The 27,839-nt window shown below is 34.6% G+C and overlaps 1 protein-coding gene across 1 annotated transcript in view; it reads right to left on the bottom strand.

Annotated features, from left to right (window-relative positions):
- Nucleotides 1–27,839, bottom strand: part of LRRC7 (leucine rich repeat containing 7) — a 299,869-nt gene that overhangs the window by 145,291 nt on the left and 126,739 nt on the right. Inside the window, exon 6 of the mRNA XM_090269599.1 lies at nucleotides 27,556–27,619. Within this exon, the coding sequence (XP_090125725.1) occupies nucleotides 27,556–27,619 (64 nt within the window). The remainder of the gene's footprint in view (nucleotides 1–27,555; nucleotides 27,620–27,839) is intronic.

Raw genomic sequence — 27,839 nt, 5'->3', positions numbered from 1 at the left:
TCAGCAGTAAATAAAAAATTTTACCCTTTGCAACAGCATGGATGGACCTGGAACATTAGGCTAAGTGAAATAAGCCAGTTAGAGAAACACAAATATCATATGATTTCACTCATATGTGGAATCTAATCAACAAACTGAAGTAATAAGCAAAATAGAGGCAGACTCACAGAGAGCAGGACAATAGCTATGGGAGGGGGAGGTTAGGGAGTAGAGATATCAAGCAAAAATGAAAAAGGACTCATGGACATGAACAACAGTGTGGTAATTTGCAGGGGTGGGAAGAATAAGGGGGTTAAATAGTAATGAAAAATTAAAATTAAAAAATATTAAAAGAAACTTCAATTTTTCTTTAAATCTTTCATTTCATAATACACTTGACTTGTTACTAGCTTTTTAGTTCTCACACCTGAAGAATCTTTTATTCATTAATTTCATAGTACACAATTGAAATTAGTTGTGATACACAAAATTGGATGACTAAAATTATTCAGTTCTTGAGACAAGTCTACTTGCTCATTCTCTTGATTGTTCTATCTTACATGCCTTGAGACTGTTTAACTTTCTCAGTTAATTTCTTGGTGATGAAAAGGTTAGCTCCATAGGGTTTGAGCCTATTTCCAGTTTACATCAGTTTTATATTCTCAATTATATTTCATATGCCACTGTAATGTTCATAAAATTCTAACTATGGCTTAAATTTAATTACTCCAATTGGGTAATATTTAGGAAAATTGTTTTTATATTTTAGAAATTATTGAATGAAAAATAAATAGGTATTCTTAGTGACAGTTAATAAAATGTACTGCTGAGAAAATGTGATTAATTTATAATTAATTAGAAACATTTTCAGCCATAAGCTCCTATGAATATTTTAATATAAATATGAGTGTAATATATTCCATTTAAGTACTCAGATGAGTATATTGATGGCACAAAGGAAAAAGTCTACAGGTAACATGCTGTCTAGAGGGAGAGGCAATACATGAAGTGACTTAATTAGTATCTAAAATGATCTGAGTGAGAAGAGCCTCTTTAACAAATGGTGCTGGGAGAACTGGATAGGGACCTGCAAAAAAATGAAACTAGACCACCAACTTACACCACACACGAGAATAAACTCAAGATGGATCAAAGACTTAAATGTAAGCCGTGACACCATATAAGTCCTAGAGGAAAACATAGGCAAGAAAATATCAGATATCTCACGTAACAATCTCTTCACGGATACATCTCCTAAAGCAAGAGAAATAAAGGAAAAAATAAATAAATGGGATTACATCAAACTGAAGAGTTTCTGCTCAGCAAAAGAAAACATCAGCAAGATGAAAAGGAAACCAACCATATGGGAAAACATATTTGCCAATGACATCACAGACAGGGGACTGATCTCCAAAATATATAAAGAGCTGATACGACTCAACATCAAGAGAACAAACAACCCAATTAAAAAATGGGCAAGGGACCTGAACAAACACTTCTCCGAAGAGGACATACAGAAGATCCATAGACACATGAAAAAATGCTCAACATCATTAGCCATCAGGGAGATGCAAATAAAAATCACAATGAGATACCATTTTACACCAGTCAGAATGGCCATCTTCAACAAATCAACAAGCAACAAGTGCTGGCGAGGATGTGGAGAAATGGGAACCCTACTGCACTGTTGGTGGGAATGCAGACTGGTGCAGCCACTATGGAGAACAGTATGGAATTACCTCAAAAGATTAAAAATGGAACTGCCTTTTGAACCAATGACTCTACTACTAGGATTATACCCAAAGAATCTTGAAACCCCAATTCAAAAGAACTTATGCACCCCTATGTTCATTGCAGCACTGTTTACAATAGCTAAGTGCTGGAAACAACCTAAGTGCCCATCTGTAGATGAGTGGATCAAAAAACTGTGGTACATTTACACAATGGAATACTATGTAGCAGAAAGAAAGAAGGAACTCCTGCCATTTGCAACAACATGGATGGAACTAGAGAGAATTATGCTTAGTGAAATAAGCCAGGCAAAGAAAGAAAAATACCATATGATATCACCTAATACAGGAAACTAAAGAACAACACAAACAAAGGAACTAAATAGAACAAAGAGCAGAATAGCAGTCAATAGGGGGGAGGGGAGAGAGAGAGAAGGGGGATAAGTAAGGGAAGGGTTTAATCAAAGAGCCTGTATGAAAGACTCATGGACATGGACAACGGGGAGAGATATGATTGTGGGAGAGGGGGTGGGTTGGGTGGGGGAGAGGAATTGGGGGAAAAGGGGACAACTGTAATTGAAAAACCAAAATAAAAAAATTAAAAAATAAAAAAATAAAATAAAATGATCTGAAAATGTTCAAAGACTTGATAGTTTTAACAACACAAAGTTTAATAGGGACAAATGTAAAATCCTGACATATGTCCCCCAAACCAAGCATACAAGTATAAATCAGAAGCAGAAGTGCAGAAATAGATATGAACAAAACTGGGGCTTTAACTCAAGAGTAAGCTCATTATTCACTCATTCATTTGCTTACGAGTGCATTCATTCAGTAAAGAAATATTACCTACCAATACAAAGAAGACATTATAATGGTCTCTGGGAATTTAATTCAGGCTGTGACAAGGCTGTCTCAAAGTCTTTCTTGTCAATATCCTGATCTATCTGCAACCATTAGCCCACAAAGGGACTAGAGTATTTTAGGTACCCAAGTATAAAGCTGTCTTCAACAAGCCAAGAATTATACAGAGTATCTGAAAACCATGCCATGGGAGCAATGGCTAAAGTAGCTCAAACCATTTAGGCTGGAGAATGGAAGATGTAGGTGTCAGAGTCACCCATTTTTGAATATCTGAGGGTTGTTGTAAAGGAGGATGGCTTTTTCCTATCTCCATCCTCAAGTTAGAATCAATGAGGTAAGTTGTAGGAAGGTAGATGTAAGCAAATATCACACAAGGAGTGTCTAGTGACTGTTCTGTTAAATAAACATATAACTCTCTAAGAAGATATAAGTGATAAAAAAACAAAAACAAAATAACAACATAAACTAACTCCTTTGGGCACTTACTACAGTAAGGTACTTTCGAAGTGCTTTTACATAAATTAGTCTCAATTAATCTTCACAACTACCAATGAGGTAGATACTATTATTGGACAGATGACAAGCAGAGTAGAGTGGTTTAAGAGCATGGCTTCAGACTGAGTTCAGATTTGAATTTTGTGGAATACTTGCTGTAAGATCTTAGTTTGGGTTCCTCATTTACAGTAGGTAGACAACAGTAGTACTGCCTACATAAGGGGATAATGTTAAAACATTTACAGTACTTACAACACTGCCTGGTTCTAAGTGCTAGTGCTCAATGCTCAGTGAATGTTAGCTATTAGCCCCATCTTAGAGACAAGGAAATTCAGGCATAAAGAAGCAAATTACTATGCCCAAAGTTATATGGCTGATATAGAGGGGATGGCAAGAGCCTGAACTTGAAGTTTTATATGCTATAAGGAATAAGGTTTAAAAGGAGAGGAGTATTCCAGAGAAAAGGTCTAAGTGGTTCATACCTAGCACAATGCTACCTTAGAAGGAAGGTGCCAAAAACAACCAACCAACCAACCAGACAAACAAACAAACAAACATGAGATGCTAAAGGCAGACTTAAATTCATTCAACAATTTCCCTAATTAGTACTTATTAAGAGTTTATTAAGTACTAGGTACTAGAGAAAGGCTGTGAACAAAACAAACAAGCCCTCATGGACATTACATTCTGGTGTTTTTTGTTCCCTAGCCTGGATCTTACAAAACGTTAATAAGTGGGCAGAGAAAGCAATTGTAATATCATGATTTCAACTCTAATATACTACTGTCCACCTAGCTTTAAAACTTTGATGGCTCTGTCTAAATCCAAATTTAAGAGTGAAATGCACTGTTGTCTCATAATTCAAACTGGCCCTCTTGACTTCTTCCATCATAAAACTGCAGTCACTTCCTTCCTCCACCTTGCATCTACAGATTTCGTCATGTCCATTCCTAACTGAAACAGTTTTCCTATTATCTAAAGATTATAAAGCCAAGATGCCTTTACTGTATAACAAAAAACTCTTATCTGATTGTTGCTTACTTTTTAGCCTCTTCTTTCACTATCACTCTATTCAGACTAGAGCCTCAGGGAAAAACCAACTCTGCTGATCTTAAAGGCATCATACCTCATCCTGCAATTTGGCCTTTGCAGATGTGCCAAGCCTGTTCTCCTCATCCTTGGTTAGACGAGGAGTCTTTTTTGTGTGTGTGTGTGTGTTGCTATCCCTACCATAGCATTTGACATATTATACTGTGAGTTCCTTGAAGTAGGGAACTGAATCTCTGAATCACCAACTTCTTCCATGTTAACTCGTACATGCTAGTGCTTCAAAAATTCCACCTGAATTGAACAGAAATACACAATCCATATCCATAATCATCTTTTGTCTAACAATCTCAGTAGTTTACTCCCAAGATCCCATTTTAACTATGTCATATAAATATCAGTATCACTGCTGAAATCTCCATTGCAAATATACCAATGTCTGCATGTCACCTCCTATACTCCCAGTTCATGTATTCCAGTACCTGCAGCAGTTCTTAATATGGCATGTCACAGATATGCTCAATTTATCTTTATTCATCTATCTTCCTTGACTTACTGAGATTAATGATAGACACTCTATCATCATAGACAGTTTCTTACAAGCATCACTCAGAAAATTTGCCCTTTTTCCTTGTGTCACATCACCTACCTGAACTTAACCTGGGTTGAATCCATCTTTCTGCCTTTCCTGCTACTGCACCAAGATTTGTTGAAAAAAAAAAAAAATCAGTTTTTCTGACTGCTCTCATTTTAACCTCAAGACAGGTACTTGAAATGGGAATTGCATTCTGCTAGGCAAATTGTTTTCCAAACCTCTGAGACCATTTCATAGTGCTTCAACCACGTCAGAAGTATGCTCCTCTTATCCTAGCTCATAACTCACCCTAAACAAACAAGCAGAGATTGACTTAATCTGAAGGTATTAAGGTATTCTTCCATCTCTGCTTATCTTTGCAGGGATCCAGGCCTGGAGTTATTTCCTTTCCATACACATCAACCTGTCTCTTCCAGGTCACCTCCAGCAACAGACAAACAAGCCTTACTTTCTCTCATCATTAAAAAAAAATACTATTTTTATTGTCTCTACAGCTTCTTCCACTTACTCTTCCTTTTGTTTGCTCTTTTTCATAGAGACACTTTAGAAAAAGTTTCCTCATTATTGATTTTTGCTTCCTCGTCTTTAATTTGCCCTTCAAGCCATTCTGATGTATCACTGAAAACTTCTTGTGAGTCATTGTCACCTCCATTTTGAAGCCGGGGTCCCTAAAATACAGCTACAAAAGTCAGACTTAGTATGTAGCTGCTAATGTCAGACAATAAAGCAAATCAGGAGTGAAACACAATATTAAATGTAGAAATTAAAAATTTACAATAAAGTTGATTAAAGAAAAATTTATGGTTGTAAGTATTTTCAAGATAGAAGAAAAATTACTCAGTTGTCAATGTAATTTTAAATTCTGGTCTCTTTGGGTGATGTATAGAAGTTTATTAGTGTGAATTATAATTACAGTAACCTATATAATTTCAATGTTATACCTAATTCTCTCTTATTAAATTTTGAAATGGTGAAAACACATTCATATACTTTTAGATACATCCTATTCTACAATGTACACATTCCTATGAGCTAATTTCTGAAAATATCTAAAACTGTTTTCTTTCTTCTGTAACAAATAAATATTTTTCCAGTATAGATATTTTATTGAAAGAAGAGCAAATCTGAGTCACTGTTTTTTATTTACCACTGTTAGTCAATCCCCTAAGGTGGATTAGTGAGAAATGTTTTTAATAAAACTGCTAAGATGTACATAAGAGCTTTTGTGTATGCTAGTTTTATTTTCTACAAATACTGGGAAAATTATCATTGTATTACTACTTGATGATAACATTAGTGGATTGTATTTATTTAATGTGGTGAAAGTTAATTTATCTGGCATCAGGAGCAGCGCTTGCCTTTCTGAATCCCTAATGCTTAGCTGTGTGTCTGTTGGAAGAATAGCAGCATATAATGATTAATGAGAGAATAATGTCAATTATTTCTTTGGTCAGATTTTAACATCTTATTGCTTCCACATTTGCTTTAAAGGTATTTAAAAGTCTCAGGTATGTTTTTCTCTGCACAAATTCTATCATGTTGAACTACACTAATAAATTGTATATTTTCTATTAGTTTTATACAACAGTAGAATGAGCTGTTTGTTAGGATATATTAAACTGTCAATATAGTTCTACATCAATACACTCAAATTATTCTTATGATACTGTGTTGATTCTTTTATTAACCCCCATTTGAGGGCTAATTACTACTGTGTAATTTAGCAAAATTATATTTATTGGTGCAATCCGCAAAGATCAAGGTTATATAATTTGAAATTACATGCTCAATTGTTTTGCTTTTCACTGTAAAAATATTGTTATGTTTTATCAGACACATTTTTCTTTTATATTATAAATTACCAATGAGTTTTGTGTTGTAGCAACTTTAAATGAGATATTTCTTTGCCTAGATGACCTTGTCCAATATTTATAATTCTAGGGCCCCCTAAGAGTTGTCTTTACATACTTTCACCATACCTACTTAAATATCACCCACATTTGAGACTCCCTCTCAATCTATATTATGGCCACTGCACGCTCATCATGCTCCTTCCTGACCCTCTTCTGCCTAAAGTGCCCTTCTTCCTTCTCTTTGCCTGGTTAGCATGTACTTATCCTTTAGATTTCAATTCAGGATCTTAGACTTCCCCTTCAGGAAAGTATTTTGCTGAACTTCTTTAAAAGCTCCTGGAATTTTATATTTCTGACTGTACTTGATTAATATTTGTTTTCCTCTTTAGACTATAAACTTCATAAGGGGAGGGACTATATTTTAATTTTACTTTTGTAGAACAATTGATAAATGTATTCATTCAACAATATTAGTGAGCAATGAACATATATCAAACACAGTGTTTAGTATGGGGGATATAATAGAATAAAATAAAGTCATAGAGCCACATTCATTCACCCAGGAGTTGTTGAACAACTGAATAAATAAATAATAATTTGTTTAAATTAATCATTCCATATCAACCTCTCTTCCAGGTAAGAATAAATCTTTCAATTTGCATCATGCATGTGGTGGTTTACCGTTACATTTTGTGTAAAGTGCTTTGTAATCTATTAGTGAATTGCTAATAACTATGCCAGATTGATGAATGAACTAATATCAAAGTGGATTAATTATAGGTGTATAGGTTGATGCTGTGTATGCCCTAAGACCAAAGGAATATATTTTATATGCAATTTTTTTTATCCTTTTGGTAGCAAGTTAATATGTCCTTCATGTGTGAACAGAATTTGCTTTATAATTATTATGGTTATTTACTATTCAAATTCACATTAGTAAATCAGTAAAGAATTTTGCTAAAAATGTGAATCACTACCAGCATGATATGAAAAAAACAAGTTGCCAAGACTTCAGCTTGTAACATATGCTTTGGTCTATTTTTTCCTTTTCATATGGAGTTGTGAGCAGATGTTTGGGCAGGATAATTCTGTACTAAATCTTGTTCTTCTACACATGCCATGGAAGTGGATGCTCACCAAGTCAGCACTGTAGCTCCTTGTTGGTCATTAATCACATCAAAACCATTTATTTTTACTTTCATTAAATTATAATGAAAATCAGAGTTCTGCTAACAAAGGTTTATTTTATACAATGGGAAGGCAGCCTTGTTTCTCATTCCTCTGCCCCAAAAACCTTTCCTCTTGTTAAACTAATCTAATCATCAGCCCTCACTACATCTGTGTTTCCTCATCTCCTCTCATGCCTATGATCATGTCACTGTCCTGGTCAGGATGCTCTCTGCTCCCCACCTATCCAAATCAAACTCATTCTTCAAGGCCCAGGAAATTCTGTGCCTTAAGGAAAGCTTTTTAAAATTACACCAGTCATTAGTCATCCCATTAACATACATCAGTTCCACAGTGTTTGAGAATCTACTATGTTCAAATAGCTAGGCCATACACTTAAGATTAGGTAGTCACACGTCTTCTTCTTATAATTCTATAGTTCAAGAGAGACAAACAGTCAGCATTCATTCACATGTATTTATTAACTAGTGACTATTTTAAAATCTACTGTGGTTAAGAATCATCCAGGGATTCAAAAAAATGTATGTTCCCAGGCTCCATTTGAAACTCACTGAATTAGATTTTCTGAGAGTATGACTCAGGAATCTAAATTTTTAACAAGTGGTGATGGTAATTTGAGAAAGCTTCCTTAATACACACTGCTTGTATTAAGGGGTTACTAAGATGAATATACTGATTATTTGCCTCAAGGAACTCACATCCTAGTTAGGGTAAATGATTAATCACAACGTACATCAAATATTATGTGATGATTGCATTAAAAAACAGAACAGCCTTGTGAGATGTTTCATGGACCACAGAGGATGGAAAGAGTCAGTAGTACTGGATGCGCTGAAACCACACGTTAACTTTACTGGGTTCCTAGGGATTCAAATCTCTTTATGAATAATATTCACCATGCAGTAGGGGAGGGGGAAAGGACTCTTGTTTGTTGTGATCATGAACCTATATGCACAGGGACAACTGTGACATAATAAAGAAAGTAATGGGTGAAGTGGAGATCTCTTTATAGAGGGATTTATATGAGGGGAAGATCATTTCTAGCTAGCAACCTAAGGGAATGTTTAAGAAATGACTGCATTTGAGCCAGACCTTGAGAAAGCATACGATGTACAAACTGCAATACAGTATAGAGATGAGGGTGAGGGAAAGCAAGTCTTTTCCAGAAGGAAGTATTAGTATAAACAAGGACATAGAAGCAGGGGCACAAGCTGCAAGGAAGGGGAATAGCAAGCAGCACCATTTGGCCTAGTGAAGGGTATAAGAAGGATAATTTTTCTTCTTCTTACTGTTGTGGATTGAGGTAGACATTTTAGACAGGTAAACTGGGACAAATCTTAAGAGACCTTGACAGTTGACTTCAGGGTAGCATTTACTCCTTGGACACCTCATTTGACACTTTATATTACTTTTTATGCCTTGTCTCCCCAAAGAAGCTTATACTTTTCTTGAAGACAGTGGCACATTCCATACCTTTATAAGTTCCTCAGAATGTAGTGCAATTCCTGGCACACAGCAGAAGTTAAAAAAATTTATGTTGACTGATTAAGAGAGATTATTTTTGTTCACAAAAGAAGGGTTTCCATAGCATACAGGGGGAGCATGCACCACTGGGGGTTTCTCCACTCTTGGGCACCACTTAAGAATATGAGAAGATTGTCACCATTGACAATCACAAAGGTTATGATGTGAGTATATTGGAGGAGTCTAAAAATTAAAAAATGCAATTCTAGCCCATTGGGAACCTTGCTACAGATGTCTGTTTCTTTTTTCTTTAAAAAATTTTTTTTTCTTCTCATTAACTATAAGTATTTTCTTAAACTTGTATTTCTGTCTTAACATAATATAAAATGTGCACCCATAATGGAAAATAATAGTAAGTATTCTTTAAAATCCACTGTTTTAAAATTTAAAATGTAATGACTATTGTAGTTTTATTTGAGTTCCAAATTTAAGGAAGAAACTATTTTTTTAGAGTTAAAGAACTGGCAACCAAATTCTTCACAAATTGTGTGACTATTGAAGATAGTTGTGAGAGATTTCATCTGGCCAAGTCATAACCTTAATGCACCCCAGTAACAAATACACATGTCTAAGAAATATAATAAATATATTCAGACAAGACATGAATATTTACTGAAAATTTATCATATGTTTAAAAATATGCTAGGTTCTGGGATACAATGTTGAATGAGAGGGACACATTTTCTTATTTTGTGAAACTTAAATTCTAACAAAATCTAGTAGCTTTGTTCTACTGTTATAAAAACAACAATATAAAGTTTATTAAACTTTTCCATATTGTGTGTTATTTTCCACAATTCCCTCTCTGATTCTATATCATTTCCTCTATTATTGTATTAGCCCTTTCCTTGCCAGTGATTCTCAAAGCTTTGTCTCTAGCCCAGTCACATTTACTAACTTTCAGACCTGTATTTCTAACTATCTTTTAAGCATTTGCACCTACATGTCTCAAAGGTAACTGAACTCAATGTGTTCAGAACCTCTACTTTCTCCTACTCAACTTCCTCCTCTTCTTATATTCCTCTTCCTTTGATGAATAACAACATTACCCACAAAATCATCCTAATTACAACTAAAATAAACATACCTGATTCTTTCTTCTTTTTATACCCACCCATTTCTTGAATCCACCTTTTTTTTCATTCATTTCTTTTGTCTTCATTTCTTAGTTCTGGCTTTTTTATCTGTTTCTGAGTCTATTCTAATAACTTTCACTTATAATTGTTTTTTAATATATTCTTATTAAATTTCTAGCCCCTCTCACAATATCTGACATACAGTATGTTAGCAATAACAATTTTTGATTGAGTGATTAGTTTATCCTTCATATCAGAGGTAAATTTTAAAATATAGATTTGAATATATTATTCTCCTGCTTACAATTTTTCATGCTTTCTGTTATGCATGAGATAAATAGAAATTTTTCTAAAATGACATTCAAAGACTCTAATGCCCTTGCTTTAGTTTATTTTTCTAATCTTGCTTCTCTTTATTTTGTAAAATAATTGCACCCAGACATATCTAACCACTTCAGACTCTCCAAGCCTACCTTTCTATTTTATCCCACTATGGCTACCAGCTCTTCTTTCTCCCCTACTTACCTGTCAAGCTCTTCCTTACTGTAAACCTCTCTGTCTTTCCCTCCAAAAGTTACTCTTCAGTTCTCTTATTATCTATCCACCCATCCATTTTTTATCTGTTAATTGTGGTGCTATCATTTGCATAACTATTATTGGGCTTCAATTTATAAAAGGTAAAATTTATGTCTTATTCATCTTTGTGTCCTCAGTACTTGCAGAGTTCCTACAGTAACCTAGCATAAACATATGGTGATACACAGCAAGCTGATTCAGAATCAAAATGGGTTTATCTCCCATCTCTCTCCAAGTTTCATTGAAATGATAAAACAAGAACAAAACTGAAAACAAATGAAAGGGAAAAATGTCACTGCTAGGAAACAAGAAAGGGTAAAACTAAGAAGACTCGGAAAGAGAGACTTAGAGAATTTTGTAGAAGATACAAAGTAGATTTCATTATATTTGTAAAATAAAAAAAATAATTCCAATAACTTGTGACTCAGTACAAACAGAAATGGGTCCCTCTGGGAAGTGAGAATTGCTTGGTTCTTGTAATGGGTTCCAAAAGTTGTGTAAATTAATACTGCTTTTCAGAGAATAATTTGCAGTATCTATTAAAATAAAATATGCACAGTCAATGATCCAGAAATTCTACCTCTGAGAAGCCATTCTTTGAAAATATTTATAAACATTAGTTATTGCATCATTCAAATAGGAAAATATTGGGAAAAAACATTAATGTCCATCAATAGGTTATAGATTAAATATATAATATAATGTCCACTCTAGGAAACCATTTATAACTTTTTGAAATGAACAAAGATGTCAATGATATAGTAGTCTTAAGGAAAACAAATGCATGTGCCAGTGCATGTTTCTAAATGCATAGAATAAGAAGTAGCAGACATATATTAAGCTGTCTTTTCCTATGGGGAATGGGACGGGAGGTGGCTAAAGGGGATTTTTCTCTTCTTTTCTTTTTATACTTCTGTATTATAACTAAAGAGCAATATAAACAGTTTAACAATTTAAACAAAGAAAATTTTCAGATTTGAAAAGCAAGGACTGGGAGCAAAACAGGCCATAGTTAGTCCATAAGGAACAATTGGAGCACTTCTAGATAGTCAGGAATTAGCACTTAGAATTATTTCACTAACTGCAACTGCTTAAAAAAGACCTGCTTTTAACTGGCTTCTAACATGACTGGTAGGGTCAGACAGGGCAGAAGGCAGTATTCCAGCTAACTTCAGGCTGGCACAATCAAAATAGCAATGAAATTCTATAATGTGTTTATCCTCAGTGGTAATTCTCCCTGTACAACTTGTTCCTAAGTATAGTGTTAGTCCCTAAGAATGCCCTGACCATGGCTAGATGAGAGAATAGGTTAAGAAGTGTTTTTCAGACTTAGGAACATAACAAGACAGCTTCACCATAGGTAGTGAACTACAGCATTGATTATTCAGTCATGGACAGTGGACTTAGAAATGGAGGTTTATCACCTAAAGAAAGGCCTTCTGTTGCCATCCACCTTTCTTGAAGGCTCCAAACGATACCTGCTTATTCATTTACCTGCTTGATCACTCACCATAGCCAATATGGAGTATCCTGTTTGGGAACCTGGGGAGAGTGAAGTGGAGGAAGGGAAGCAGACATATTTTACCATTGGAATGGTTCAGCTATAAACTTCTCTCTGGGAAAGCCTATAAGTCTGGCACTGTCTTGGCCAAGGTAAGGGCAGTGACCAATTAAGGATTTATAATGTATTGTTTCAAGTTTGAAACCCAAGGCTTTTTTAGGGGTGAGGTGAGGTAATACCTGTCATCACCAGTTAAATGGCCCAGCTTGGCAATGTGTACAGAAGGCATGAAAGATTCTACTCTGAACTGTTAGGGAGCTCTCTGAAACTAAGATTCATCATACAAATCTTGGTGATTTTATTCAGAGATGAAGCACTTCCTTGTGTGAATAAGAAGGACCTTAGAAAGTTGTACTTGGAAGGCTCTCAGACACGATGTTTGCTTTCATTCTCTTTTTACTGCTCTCTTATATCATTAGTTTTACTGAAAACCTGATGTAAACATGTTCTTTGTAGTCTTACTAATCTTTTCAACTATCCAATGTATCCTAATCTTTGCAAGAACAATAAATAAAACATAGCTGTATTAACTTTTTAATGCTGTGTTATAAATAACTGAAAACTTAGTAGCTTAAACCAACACTCAGAGTTCTGTAGGTCGGAAGTCAAGGTATGTTGTGATTATGTTCTTTGTTTTGGGTTTCAAAAGGTCAAAATTGTGGTGTTGGATAGACTGCATTATCATCTAGAGTTTGTAGTCCTCTTGCAAGCCCTTGTGGATGTGGCAGAATTCAGTTCCTTAGGGTTGGAGATCCCTATTTCCTTCCTTGCTGTCAGGTGTTTCCTTGCTAGGGTCACTTTCAGGTTCTAGAGGCCAACTATATTCCTTGAATTAGAGCTCCTTCCATGAACGCTCTTACACTTCTAATCTCTTTAATTAAGATGAGTCCATTGTCTTTTAAGGGATAACCAAATTAGATTGGGTTCATCCAGAATAATCTCTCTATTTAAGGCCACCCGATTAGGGACTGTAATTACATCTGCAAAATCACTTCACAGCAGCACTTTGTGTTAGATTGAATAACTGGCAAGAGACATCTGTATTCCAGGGGATACACATTTTGGGGGCCATCTTGGAATTCTGCCTTCTACAATATCACCCAGTTGTTGAGTTTGTTAATACAGATTATAGAATTGTGTTTTGTGGAGCCACAGGAATTAGAAGATGTTGGGTACCAGGCACCTTCCCCATTTTACCAGAGTGATTCTACTTGTACAAAATTATAGTCTGTATAAATTGTTGTTACTATGTTTTGTTTATACTCTTTCCTTTGGTAATCACACCTAGTCACATGGTTTAAAATTTTATGTATATCTGTACTTATATTTATTAAATGTATTTATCTGTACTTCCACCATGACTTATAGTTAACAGCCTTCTTGACATCTCCACTTAGATATGTAATATGCATGTAAAACTTCAAATTTCCAGAATAGAACTCCTGGTCTTTCTCTTTAAATCTATATATCTTGTCCCCGGAATCTCTAGCTGGACTGATTGGTAAAGGTCTTCCCCTGTACAGACTTAGTTTGTAAAAAATGGAAAAGGTAGGTGTTTTCCAATTGTATGCCAAGTTATAGAGGAAGCCCAAGTTCCTATCAATAGATGAGTGGATAAAATGCTGTGGTTCATTTACACAATGGTATACTATGCAGCTATAAAAAGAAAAAAAAGAAGATAGCATCGATGAACCTGGAGACTTTCATGCTAAGTGAAATGAGACAGTGAGAGAAAGACAAGTACCATATAATTCCACTTATATGTGGAATCTGTTGAACAAAACAAACTAACAAATGAAATAGAAACAGACTCATAGACACAGAGAACAGATTGCCAGCTGTCAGAGGGGAGATGGTGGCTGGGAGAAAAAGGTGAAGGGATTGAGAAAAACAACAACAACAACAACAAAAAGCAAACAAACAAACAAAAAACCTCATAGACACAAAAAACAGCATGGAGATTGCCAAAGGGAAAGGGGAGTGGGGGAGGTAGAAGAAGATATAGAGGGAATAAATGGCAATTGAAAGAGACTTGACTTGAGGTGGTGAACACACAATACAATATACAGATGATGCGTTCTAGAATAGTACACCTGAGACTTATATAATTTTATTAACCAGTGTCACTTACATAAATTCAATTAAAAAATCAATGAAATGCAAAGGAAAACAGCCAGAGGAAAAAGACAAAGGCGCTACAAAGCAGACACAAAACATTTAACAAAATGGTAAGTTATTCCAGATCAATAATTACTTTAAATGTAAATGGATTAAACTCAATTAAAAGACATAAAGTCTTGCCTTTTGTGTTTTTCTTTTTTCTTCTGACTGAAGGGTTAAAGAATAAATCCAACTATATTGTGTCTATAGAGACTCACTTTAGATTTAACAACACAGATAGCTGACAGTGAAAGGATAAGAAAAGCTATTTTGTGTATATGTAACCAAAAGAGAATAGGGACAGACATACTTATATCAGAGAAAATAGACTTTAAATACTATCAAAGGACAAGGAAATAACTCAATTATAAAATGGCTGATTAATCAAGAAGATATAATAATTATAAGTGCTATAATTGTAATTATTAGGAAATCCAAATAGATACTATAAAGCAAACACTAAAAGAATTGGAGGGAGAAATAGACAATGACAAAAATAGTAAATGATTTAAAAACACTATTTCCATAATGGATAGAACATTCAGAAAGAAGAGATTTCCAAGTACAGTTTCCAAGGCATGGCCTGGTTTCTATGAGGGTAGAGTTAAATTGAGTGAACTGTTAAGCAAAAAGTACCAGAACTTGATTTGGGAAATACTCATCCTTTCCAGATGACAAAATATGATAAAATTAGGAGGTTCACTGCCAGGAAAGAAAGTCAAGGGTATGTCTGGGCAACCTTTTACTAGTGACTTTCAATAATTAAAAGGTTAGATAATTCATTCATTAACACAAAGGCTAGGTATGTGTCTCAAGAAACCTGTCAGACATCTTAAAAGAAGCCAGGAATAGAGATGGAATTATCTAGGAAAGATCTGTGGAGGAACCTCTTGTGCAATGGAGAAATCCTTAAGATAAGCATGGGACATTCACAAGGCTCTTAGAAATACTATCAGCATAGATTAAAAGGGACAGAGAGTGGACAAAGTAAGTCTGCCAGACTCCTAAAATTCTTTAGGTAGGAAACAAGGTGATAAATTTACTCAGTTGGAAAAATTGCTTTCCTCCTTGAATTGCTTTCCTCCTTGGAAAAGGTCAGATGACTCAGAAACCACAGGCACAGAGCAATAATATCTGTGTCTTGAGCCACAGGTGTTATTCCAAAGCCTGAAACTTAATGGAGTTTGCTTGACTGGATTTTGAAATTTGTTCTGGGTATAAATTTCTTTGCTCCTTTCATTGTTTCTTATTTTTTGTCTGGGAAAGTCTATAACTGTTTGCTATTCAATGCCTACTGCATAATTGTATTTTGGAAGCATATTGAGTTTTAGTTTCACAGGTCTATGGATGGAGAGGGATTTTGCCCTAGGATGGATTATACCCCAACTTTACCCATGACTAATTCAGATGCTTTAGATAATGAAATTTGGGACTTTGAGCTGATGAGATTTAGATAAGGTTTTTGTACTTGAGTTGCTGTTTTAATGGATGAGACTTTTGGGGAATTTGGGTTGGGAGGAGTGCATTTTCATGTGGGTCAGACAAGAATATTTGGGGGCAGAGGCCAGACTATGATAGGCTGAATAATGGACTTCCAAAGGTGTCAATATCCTGATCCGCAGAACCTGTGAATATGTTATTTTACATGGTAAAAGATAATTGGCATATATGATTAAGTTAAGGATCTTGGTGATAGATTGTTCTGTATTATCTGGGGGTGGAGAGGAGTTCCAATATAACCATGAAGGTTCCTCTAAGAGGGAAGCAGGAGGGCCAAGAAAGCAGAGAAAGAGATGTGATGATGAAAGTAGAGTTAGAGCAAGAGATGCAATGATTGACACAGAGACTGAAGAGATGTGAGAAAGAGGCCACCAGCCAAGAAGAGTAGGCAGCCCCTTGAAGTCAGAAAGGTTAAGGGACAGATTCTCCCATAAAACCTACATAAGGAACAAAGCCACGATGACACCATGATTTTAGGACTTCTTATATCCAGAACCATAAGGTAATAAATTTGTATTGTTTTAAGCGACCAAATTTGTGGTCATTTTTTACAGTTCAGCAATAGAAGTAAAGGTATGTGCCTAGGCCTGGAATGCTGAGTAAAAGTAAAATATTCTAACTATAATTTCTATCCTGATTTCCTCTCTGTTGTAATTTCCCCCATGTCACAGGCATTTTGGGGTGCTGGATAAAAGGAAGTTTCATGGGAATACCTATATTGTAGTTTAGTGGAATATATTTACATGGTTTGCAATATGACTACATATAGTTAACTTGTTGCTAGACAGCTAGTGTAGAAATGGCTTCCAGAAATAGTCCCCTTGTTCATTGGACAGATGCCACTGAACATCATGACATGAAGGTACAGGGCCAGAGGACATCCTGGGATATGAACAGGTCCATTGGTTCCCAGCACCAGCAGTATTATGTGGAGGAGGAAAAACAGGCTTATTATGTATTGAGCCATAGGTTTTCCCAAATTTGACAACATCTTAAAATTTTACAAGGTGTAATAATGAAAAATTGTAAAGCTGAAATGAATGTTTCTGAACTATTGGTAGTAATATCCATTGTAGAGAAAAGATTGGATTATTTTTCTATTATCTCCATAGAAGATGATATTACAAAGTATTTGTCACGTGGGAAGACTGTCAAAGAGCATGAAGCCAAAATGCAGGGGAAAAAGAGTATCATGAACATGTGGCATGTTATTTTCCTGGATTTAATGATGTTAATGGCATTTATCAGATTTTCAAAATTGTATTTTATTAATTTTAATTTGTAATTTAAAGGTCATAGTTTTTCCATTTTAAGTAACCATTCACTTGTACTTAATTATGTATTCCTACTTTTGTATTATTATTTGAAAGAAGGTTTCCCTAATTGACAAGTTCAGATCCTAATTCTGGCCTATATCTTAAAAGTTTACCCAGAAATCAACTCCTTACTACCTCACTGTTACTACCCCAAACCATGACACTATCATTTCCTGCCTATATTATTGCAGTAACTTCCTAATTGGTCTCTTTAACTCCACCTTGCCCCACTTTCCAACTATTCATAACCCAGTAGTCAAAGAGATCCTGGCCATGTAATGTAAGGTAGTGTAACATACCGTAACATAGTATGATGCAATGTAACAATGTAAGTCAGACCATGGGTTCTACTTGCTCAAAACCTTCCAAAGGGCTTCAATTTTACGTAGGAGAAAAGCCCAGATCCTCAAAATGTCTCACAGGATTCTACCTCTACTTTTCACCCACCCCACCCCACTCCCAAATACTTATCACCTACTCCCCTCAACCTCTTCTTGCTATTGTAGACTTCTTGTTGTCCACATGTTATAGTTGTTCTTCTCTTCAGTGTTTGTACTTTTCCTGTTTCCTTTGTCTAGACCAATCTTTTGTCCAGATATTTGCATGGTCCCCCTCCCTCATTTTCTTTAGGTTTTTATTAAAATTTCCCCATCTGAGTGAAGCTTCTCTGGCCACCCTAACTTAATTACACCACACACACACACACACACACACACACACACACACACAAACACACTTCATCCCCCTTGCTTTATATTTTGCCTTAGCATTTTCATTCTTTTAGTTTTGGTTTGCTATGAAACCTGAAATCAAATAACTTTTTTTTCTAGTAATTCAATAACCAGAATTTACCAATTCAATATGTAAGTCAGGAAAAGAAGATTCAAGTTTGAATTTGATTATATTAAATACAATTTTTGTTAGTTTTTTGTGTGATTCACAATCCTCATTCACAACTCAAGAATATTCTCTTGGGTTTACTTCATGATTGCATAATCTCCTGATTTCTTTGTGAAGTCTTGATTTTAAATTGGTACTATTATTTAATGTAGTTTACCCTGGTTCTATCAGGGAGTGTTTATTTTTTCTTTAATTTCTCTGGTAGCAATTGTTGACAGACTCACCAAGGTACTTGACTACATTCAGATTTATGCCATTCTTGGAAAATGAGTTTATTTATGTGTGACATAGGAAATTGTTTATTAAAACCCCAGGTCAACATAAGTTTCACTAATAAGAAGTGGACACCCCAGTTTGATCTTCCTATGGGGGGAAAAAGGCCTCCACAATTATTTCAGTCAGAAAATACATTTTTGATTGAATGATTCATCAAGGATTCCTTTCATATTACAGAGTTAGTGAAAATACAGTTGTATTTATTTATTGGTCACAGTTATAAATTTTGCACTTTTAAGTTTCATGGAGAAACTCATTTGCAAATATGTCTCAAAGAGAATTGAAATTGATTTCTCAAAAGATAGCTAATTATAGAATGCTTGCTTTCCAGGCATGATTCTGATGATGAGAACTTGCTGAACTGTTCACTTTTAAAATCAAATCATCCTTCATCAGCCATTCAAAAACGTTTATCAAATGCCAGTTGGGAACCCGGTACTCTGCTAGGTATAGGAAAAACTTTCTGGAGAAAATGATAGTGCAATTTGAGTTGGCAAAAATAAACATTAAAAAAAAATTTAAAAATGTTTAAGCTATTGCCTTTCAGTTGTGGGCCCACTTTTCTACATTCTACTTGATAATTCTGAGGTTAACATTTCTTTTTTGGCAGGTGGCTCTGTGTCAGTCACTGACAATTGGTGTGTCAGACAGACCGGAGCTAGAGGAGGAGGATGATCCTTGCTTTTACGTTTTTGTCATGTTAGCATCTCAACAGAAACAACAAGGGCAACAGTGCTCCCTGGAGGGACACTAAACTTCTGCAACAGCAGCTGTGTGTAGTTTGTAGTTTTCCCACACAACTAAAACCACCCTTATCGGGCCCCCTAAGAGACCCCACCACTGTCAAGCTGGTGCCCCTCTTTGAAGGCCTGAGTCTCAGCTTTAGGTTTCCCTAATTTCTTACACTACCTTCTCCCCTTTGTTCCCTACTCTAGAGGTTTTAGCTGCTTCCTAGAGCTATAGTCTCTGTAATCCTTCAGTGCCTCCCTTTTGACCTTTTTAGCTCTCTAATATACAATTAACCATTCTTTATATTAGAATGTTCTTTGTGAAATAGTATAGTTTCCATCTCTTGACTGGACCTACTGACACAGAAATTGATGTGCTGGTAATAATTTTAAAAATGTTTCATTTCTTAAGTTTTTCTTGATATATTAATAATAATTGCCAATGTCTGTGATATATATCCACAATATGCGTCCTTAGTAGTTTTAAAAATACAAGAAATGGAGGAGTTAATGATTACTATGTTTCAAATATATTTCTTAAAATTGGGGTTGGCCAGGTATATGGTGACAAATTGTATTTTATTACTAAATTCTTATAAATTGACTTAAAGAATAATTGACAAAGTTTGATTAATAGGTGTGGAAACCTGTGCTGTAATTACTTATGAGGAAAATTACTGCATATGTAAATAAAGGGCTTGCCTCAGGTATACATGTATCTTAGGTATTATAATTAAAAATGAGCATACCTTGGGCAAACTAGGGAGCTTTTAGTAGAGTGAGTTTAAACCTTAAATTAAATTCTTTAATTAAATTTAAATTACAAGTTAAAACATTAGCTTAAGTATTAAACTGTTTTAAATTTCTGTGAAAGCACATTTGCATTATTTGCCTAACCCAAGCAGATATTCTGTACAATTGTTGATGTATCTTCTGTTTCTTCATTTTTTATTTATCTATGTGAATTTTTTTTGTTTTACTCTATAAAGTGAAAAATGTCAACACCAATTAATTGATGTTGAATATTGAGATTAGAAGTTCTTGCTTATTGTGATGTGTTGCCTTACTGAAAATTAAAAATCATCATTTGTAGAGTGAAGAATTTTTAAAACTTTTCTATAAGGACTTATATAAAATAAAATCCTGTAACATAGATCATAGGTGGCTGAGTTTACAAAATGTTTTTAGAAAGTCTGTTTGATATACTATCTCAAAAATTAGACAGTTAAAATGATACTACTCATTTCCTGATGAATTCTCTGAAGTTTTAAATTCAATCCATCTTTATGTTGTGTTTTAAAAAGTTTAAATATTTTGTATCACATGAAATAACATTTTAACTGCTTGAATGTTTTTGTTACTATTATCAGGTATTTGTTTATTAAAATTTATGTTTTGTTCTTTAATACAGAATTTGAGTGGCCTATAATTTAGAAATATCTGTCAGTAATTGGGACATTAGATAGTTCAGAGTTAAAAATAACTTAAAATGATCTCACCCTTATACCTCAAATTCTGCAAATAATTTAGGTGAAGAGGCCAAAATACTTTTTTAGGATACAAAATAAATATTTAAAGATTATTCCTTTTCTAATTACTTTTTCAGAAAAAAAATTACAAAACAGTTAATAAAATAACATTTTAAAATCACTTCTGATATCATACTTATGTTAATTTTAACTCAAATTACAGTAGGAAAGATGAAACATATAGGTAAAAAGAAACATTTAAAGACATAAGAACTGATAATTTTCCATAACTTATGAGAAACATAAACCCACAGATAAAGAAAGTACACAAGAATAATGTATTCAAATCTCACACATGAGAGAGGATATAAAAAAATCCTAGACAGGATTGAACTGAATACAGTTTATATAGAAGGCCATGATCATCATTATATAGTGATCATGTTGGATCTATTTCAGTGATTCAAAGGTGGTTTTACATTAGAAACTGTCGCTATATAATTCACAGCATTAACAGATTAAAAGAGAAAAAATATTAGTACCTCAGTAAAGGAAGAAAAAGCATTTTATAGAATTTGGCATCTCCTTATGATAAATTGTCTTAGTAATTTAGAAATAGGAAGATATATTCTGAACCTAATAAAGGGTATCTATTCCAACTAATAGTAAAGAATATCCTTAATAACAAAACATTAAATGCATTTCCATTAAAATCAGGAATCAGGCAATAATATTGCTTCTATTTAACTATTCACAGACTTTTTGATTCACTACACAGAAAACTCTAAAGAATTTATCAACAATTATTTATAATACTAAAAGAGTTTAGTAGGTAGCTGGATATAAGTAAAAAAAAAAAAAATCAAATGGATTACTGTTCACCTGCAACAAAACAGTTGGAAACTATAACTTTTGAAAAAGTACATAGATAATACAACAAAAATATAGGTACTTAGAGATAAACTAAAAACATGCAAAACTTTTTTAAAATAAAATTATAAAACTTAGCTGAAAGGTATTAAACATATGTCATATTGATGCCTAGTGAAAATCAGTGTCTTAAAAATAATTGATTTCCATTTTCAATCCAATCAAGATTGATTTATAGACTCTTATAGAATCAATGTATTTTTAATCAAATTACAAGAATATTTTTTATTTTTGAAGAACTTGCTAAACTAATTCTAAAATTCATATAAAAAAATAAACATCCAGGTGTCTAAGTTGGAGAGATTTGTTATATCAGATATCAAAAACTTATTGTTTCTGATCATTAAGACTGTAGTTTAGGTACTAGAGAGTAAACTGACCAATGAAAAAGTCACCTCTGAATATATGAAAACCATATGTTGTTAAGAGGTGGCACTCTCATTCAGGTGAAAAGGAGGAGCTGCTGAATGAGTGCGGCTTGCAAAACTGAAAATATAATATAATAAAACATAATACATGTCATGTAAAATAATTAAGTCCAGATGGATATAAAATTGACTTTGAATAATGAACTTTTCAAACTTCTAGAAGAAAACATGTGAAGAGATCTGTTTGACTTTTGGGAGGCAAATCTTCTTAAGCAAGCCAGAAAATATGTTAGATATTTAAAAAGTACATATTTTATTGTATTTTAATTAAGAACTTCTAGTCATCAAAACACAACATGAAGAAAGTGAAAAGACTGCAGAGACTGTGAAAAATATCTGTAGTACATATAACCAACAAAAGATTAGTATCTAGAATGCATAAAAGATCCCTGTAAATCTATAGAAAAAATAAACCAATAGAAAAATGTGCAAAAATACATAAACAGATATTTCATAGGAGGAGAAACACAAATTGCCCCAAACATATGGAAACTCATCAACTCATTAGAAATAAGACACAGGCAAATGAAGATCATAATGAGATGCCATTGCACAACCATTATACTGGCACAAGCAAGAAGTCTGACAATATCAGGTGTAGATGAAGATGTGAAGCATGGGAACTCTTACATACTGCTGGTAAATGAGTGAAAAAAAATGGGGGGGGCATTATTTTTGAAGTTTCATATCTGTACAATTTATGACCAGAAACTTCCACTTCTAAATATATGCCTTAGATAAACTTGCAAATGTGCCCTTATGGGAATATTCACAGCAGCAATGTAATAAAAAAACCAAAACTGGACAAAAATTATTGTCCATGAAGAAAATAAACGGTAAATAAGTTGTAGTATAGTCATAGTTGTATAAAGCTTATGAACAAGCAAAGTGAAACAACATAGTATTTAGAGATACATACAAATGTAGGGAATGTTAAACAAAATTTAGGATTGTAGTTGTCTCTGGGAATGAGGCAAAATTAGGTAGCTGTACTGGGTGGGTGATGTTCATAAGAATATGGTGGTGGAATCACGGGATACATCTTATTGTTTTGTAACTTAATTATGCACTAAGTATATTATTTTAAATGTATCAGATTTTATATAATATAATTTCAAGCCTCTTTGATTTTATTGTTTTCTTATAAATTTGAATTTTAATTCACTTTATTTTTTCGTTATTATTTCAACTGCTGATTATAAAGAATAAAATTATTTGAATTTGATAATCATGAATTAATATAAAATAGAATTCATACTATAATTCTAATTTGGTAAAAAGAAATACCTCTATAAAAAATAAAACCAGTATGTATTATGCCAGAGCTACAGTGAAATTCCCAATCTCATTTCTCTGACCTCCCTAGCAGGAGATCAAGTCTGACCTGTCCTGGGAACTTCCTCTGCAATAATTTCTTTTAGGAGTCCCTTTGTGTGGGGAGGAGGGGTGGAGACAAGGGAACTTCCTATGTAACAGTAGATGCTGCTCCACAGACCACTGTAATCCCTGTCTTCCTAGCCCAGTGCCCATTGCCACTCTGTTGTCAGTGGGTTGTTGCCCACTTGCTGTAGATTGCTGAATTCTAAACTGCACACAGAGCACATTCCAGTCTTTTATTCATCTCCTCAGTGCTCAGATATTCTCTTTTTTTAGCTTGCAGAAAACTTTCTTATTTTGCTTCTTATGACTGACTATTTTGATGAAGGTTCCCACAGCACTGCTGTTGAGGGCTCTACATGATACTTGCCTTCGTGCTGTGGCCCTCTCCTTTCCAGTGCAGGGAGGGGAGGAGAGAGGCTGGGAGCTGGAAGCTGGGGCTAATTGAGATGGATGGTCAGTCAGTATGGCCTCACACTGTTTTTGGGTCCACCAATTGACCCTGTTAGCCTCCAGGCTCTGCTGCTCAATCTCTCCATTTTCCAGGCTCCATTTTGAGCCTCTATTTTTTCTTCCACCATTCAGGACCCATAGGGACTTTTAGTGCAATAGATAGATCAATATGTACCAGAAATAAATAGCTACCACAGGGCTCTGGGCCCTGAGACAATGACTGAATCTGTTTTAGTGGCCCTGACCATTCTGTGACTTTGGGAAGTTCCAGATCATTAGGTGACAGTTAGAAGGCTGTTCTACTCTGAGTTACGCAGATGATTTTCAAGGACTGATGTTATCTAACTGCACAAATCAACCTAATAGTGTCATATCGCTGACCCAGTGCTAAATAATAGATGTTTGATCTTATAAAAAAAAATGAGGAGGAGAGTCAGGAAGAATATACTAGAAAATATTAATAATGATTATATCAGGGGATGAGATTGTTACTATTATTTTAGACTTCTTTTAAAATTCTAAATTTTGAAAAATAAACATTTATTAATTTTATATTGATAAAAATAAGCCATAAAAGAAATGATTAAAAAAAACTTCAAGAATCTATTATGTTCCCAGAACTTTTCCCAGTATTTTCTGGTGGTTACTGCTATTAGAAATATAAGATAATGCCTTCTGTTCAGAATTTTTTATTATAATGACAACATCCTTAAATAGATATTTCAACTTCAAATCTCATTTGGAATATTTATATTGATTCTTAAGCAAGCAGATTTTTGATATTTTTATTAGGTTTTCACGTACTAAGATTTTTTAAAAATGTACTTATTGTCATCTTCTCTCCACATATGTCTTTTTACCATGTCACACAAAATGAATCATCTAACAGTATCTCCTAGGCATCAATATCTAGCTGCAGAATAGAATTTAATCCCCTTCCCTCCATATGACATTATTTCTAGAGGCTGCTTATCAGAGCAAATTTTTTTATTTTCTCATTGAAGGTTGTATTGCCAGAGAAACAATAGCTAGTCCCATATATATGATGAATAGAAACCAGACATTTAATTAAAAGTGAATAACATTAGAAATGTCAATTTCCATAATTATGCTCCCTTAGTCCTTCAAATAACTATGTGTTATCAAATTAAGTGTCCTAGGACAAATGAAAAAAATTAAAAAGAGACTTTTGTGACTAGCATGGGATATTGGGAGTTAAAAAAGTTTCTGCCTAGATAATTTCTTAGATATTATAAAGCATAATAAGCATTTTAACTTTACTTTTAGTATGTCTATTTTCAAAAACTAAATATACTCTCTTCACCTCTGTTGATTCAAATATTGACAGTAAATAATGATTCACAAGCTACCCAAATGAGAGGCTTACAGAATTATATACCTGACAGAATCAAAATTAATTAAAACATATTACATGTTTATGATAGAGTCTTTTGCATAAAGTTTCCTCAAAAGACTATGGAATAGATGAGATTGATACCCTTATTTTAGTATAGAGGATGATGAGGATAGAGAAGGAGCTGCAAACCCAGAGGTACCCAGCTAGCCAGAGACAGAGTTGAGTCAAACTTCAGTTTTCTGAATCTACTGTCCATATTTTTTCAGCTACATCTCTTCATAGATGCGTGGACAGATGCTAGTCTCTTAACAACTAATTTTAAAACTATTAGCATTAACTAGTTTTGCCACTATCTGTTATGTTACGTACCATCCTTACTAACCTCTCTGTGTATATTAATATTTGTCTACTTTTAAATGTCAGAGGAGCATTAGACAATATGCTGGGTGTCTTCCTATAATTCCGATTTGAGGCCACCTTGCAGGCTGCCCCATCACAATGTTAAGTGCATACAAAGCAGGGCAGACTTGATAGTGCAATGTAGCAGGCAGAGGGAGGCTCTGAACACTATTCGTACTTGGCCTTTCTCATTTTTCACATCATGTAGACACTTAGAGCCTGCGTATACTGGCTGTGGTGCAGCTTTATGGTTTACGGTTGGTGAAGAACCTTCCCAACAGAAACCAGGGCATGGACTGCAAAGCCTGGTGCTGGGATGAAGACAGGGCAGAACTCGTGTATCTATACCCAATGAGAGGGAGAGAGCCAGTGTTCCCAGGGAACATTGCCTGAGCTCCCCCAAATTGCCAACAGTTTTAGAACTGCAGATTGAACCCAGGAGGCCGCAACAGCTGCAGGCAGCAGTCCAGGGACCAGCAAGTGCTGCCAGTGAGCTTCTGAAAGCCAGCATGAGGCCAGGGAGACCCTTGTTCTCAGGTCAGAAAGACCCACAGCCTCCTTTGCTCTTACACAAATTCCACTGTAAGGAGAGAAGCAGGGAAGGCGAGAGGCCAGTGAGAGACAGAATATTTATGCAAGGAAGACAAGCACAGCCTAAATGGACTGTGTTAGTTTCTGAAGTAGATTAAACTTTTAATCACAGATGAATGAAAGTCAGTTTTTATCTTCACTAAACAGCTAATAGAGGGTGGATAATGACCAGATTAGTTATGGTCAAAGTAGAAGAAGTTAATTTCTTTGCACACTCAAGATGCAGTGTAAATTACACTATCACCCCATACATGGGCATTTATTGGGAAACACTTTTTCCAGGCATTTTCCTGCATTATCTCATTTAATTCTCACACAAGCCCTGTGAGGAAGGAACCATTATAATCTCAATTTTATATAAGAGGAAAATCAGGCTTAGAGAGGTTGTATAATTTACATATGTTCACATTGCTACCAGCATAGCCAAGAGAGAAAAGCTGATTACTTAAATGTTTTAATTTAAAAATAGATAAAATATATTTTAGATTAACTGGATTTTTGAAATTTGAAGATGTTCAAGTGGAAGACTTCTGAATAAAGAAAGCTGGGTATGCTTGTAAAGGGGTATTTGCTTTCTAATTTGCATTTGAGATTTTAGTCTTCAGGAAAATTTTAATAGAAACTGAAGACTGAAGGGAGCAGTCAGAGTTCCGTCAATTTTGTTGGCAATGGGGTTGTAGTACGTGTTCACGTAGAAAGACATTTTCAGTACAATTAGAAATTGAAGACCATTGACTTCTCTCTACTAAGAAGCCTCCAAGGCGGAAATCTTCAAGGTATAGACTTTGAACTATGTCTTGGATTAATTCCTGTTCAACCACATTAAAGCTATGTAAGTTGGTGACCACTTTGAGTTCATTTCCATGATGTTAACATGGCAACATGTGAAAGTAGAATGGAATGAGATAACATTTGTAATAAACTGGACATGGTGCCGGCCACATTGTTGTTGCTCAAAACTGTCAATCTGCATCTGCTTATCTCCCCTTTACTTGGTGAATCCTAATATTCAGTTCCCTGAGGCTTATTAGAGTCAAACAATTACTTTAATTACCAGGTTTTATTTTGTTTTTATATTTAGCAAATGCAAATGTGTCCTTGTTAATTTAATACCTTGGCTACAAAGAGAGAAAAAAAATCTCCTGGGGTGTATTTGTCAAGTGTAGAAAATGCATTCACTTACCAGCTCACTGAATTCATTATTGCCTAGGTCAAGTCTTTCCAACTGGGCCAGTTTGTGCATTGACCTATAACAGATGGAAAAAAGTACTATTGTAAGGCAATGAACGACACATTACTCCAGAAGACATTTCACCCCCCCTCCAGTTGTATAGCGTACAGAAATTGAGGTATTCTTCAGCAAGAATTAAACTGCAAATAACAATAATGTATGCAAACTATCACCTGAAAACCTTTAGTAGCTTACCATGTTCCCAAATGCCCATCTAGTTAGAGTACAGGGTTGGT

Source organism: Furipterus horrens, unplaced genomic scaffold, assembly GCF_987537825.1.
Source record: "Furipterus horrens unplaced genomic scaffold, mFurHor1.1.pri manual_scaffold_3, whole genome shotgun sequence".
In the NCBI taxonomy this organism is placed as follows: domain Eukaryota; kingdom Metazoa; phylum Chordata; class Mammalia; order Chiroptera; family Furipteridae; genus Furipterus; species Furipterus horrens.
Note: the sequence above shows the minus strand (reverse complement) of the source record. Positions and strands in the feature narration are given on the sequence as shown.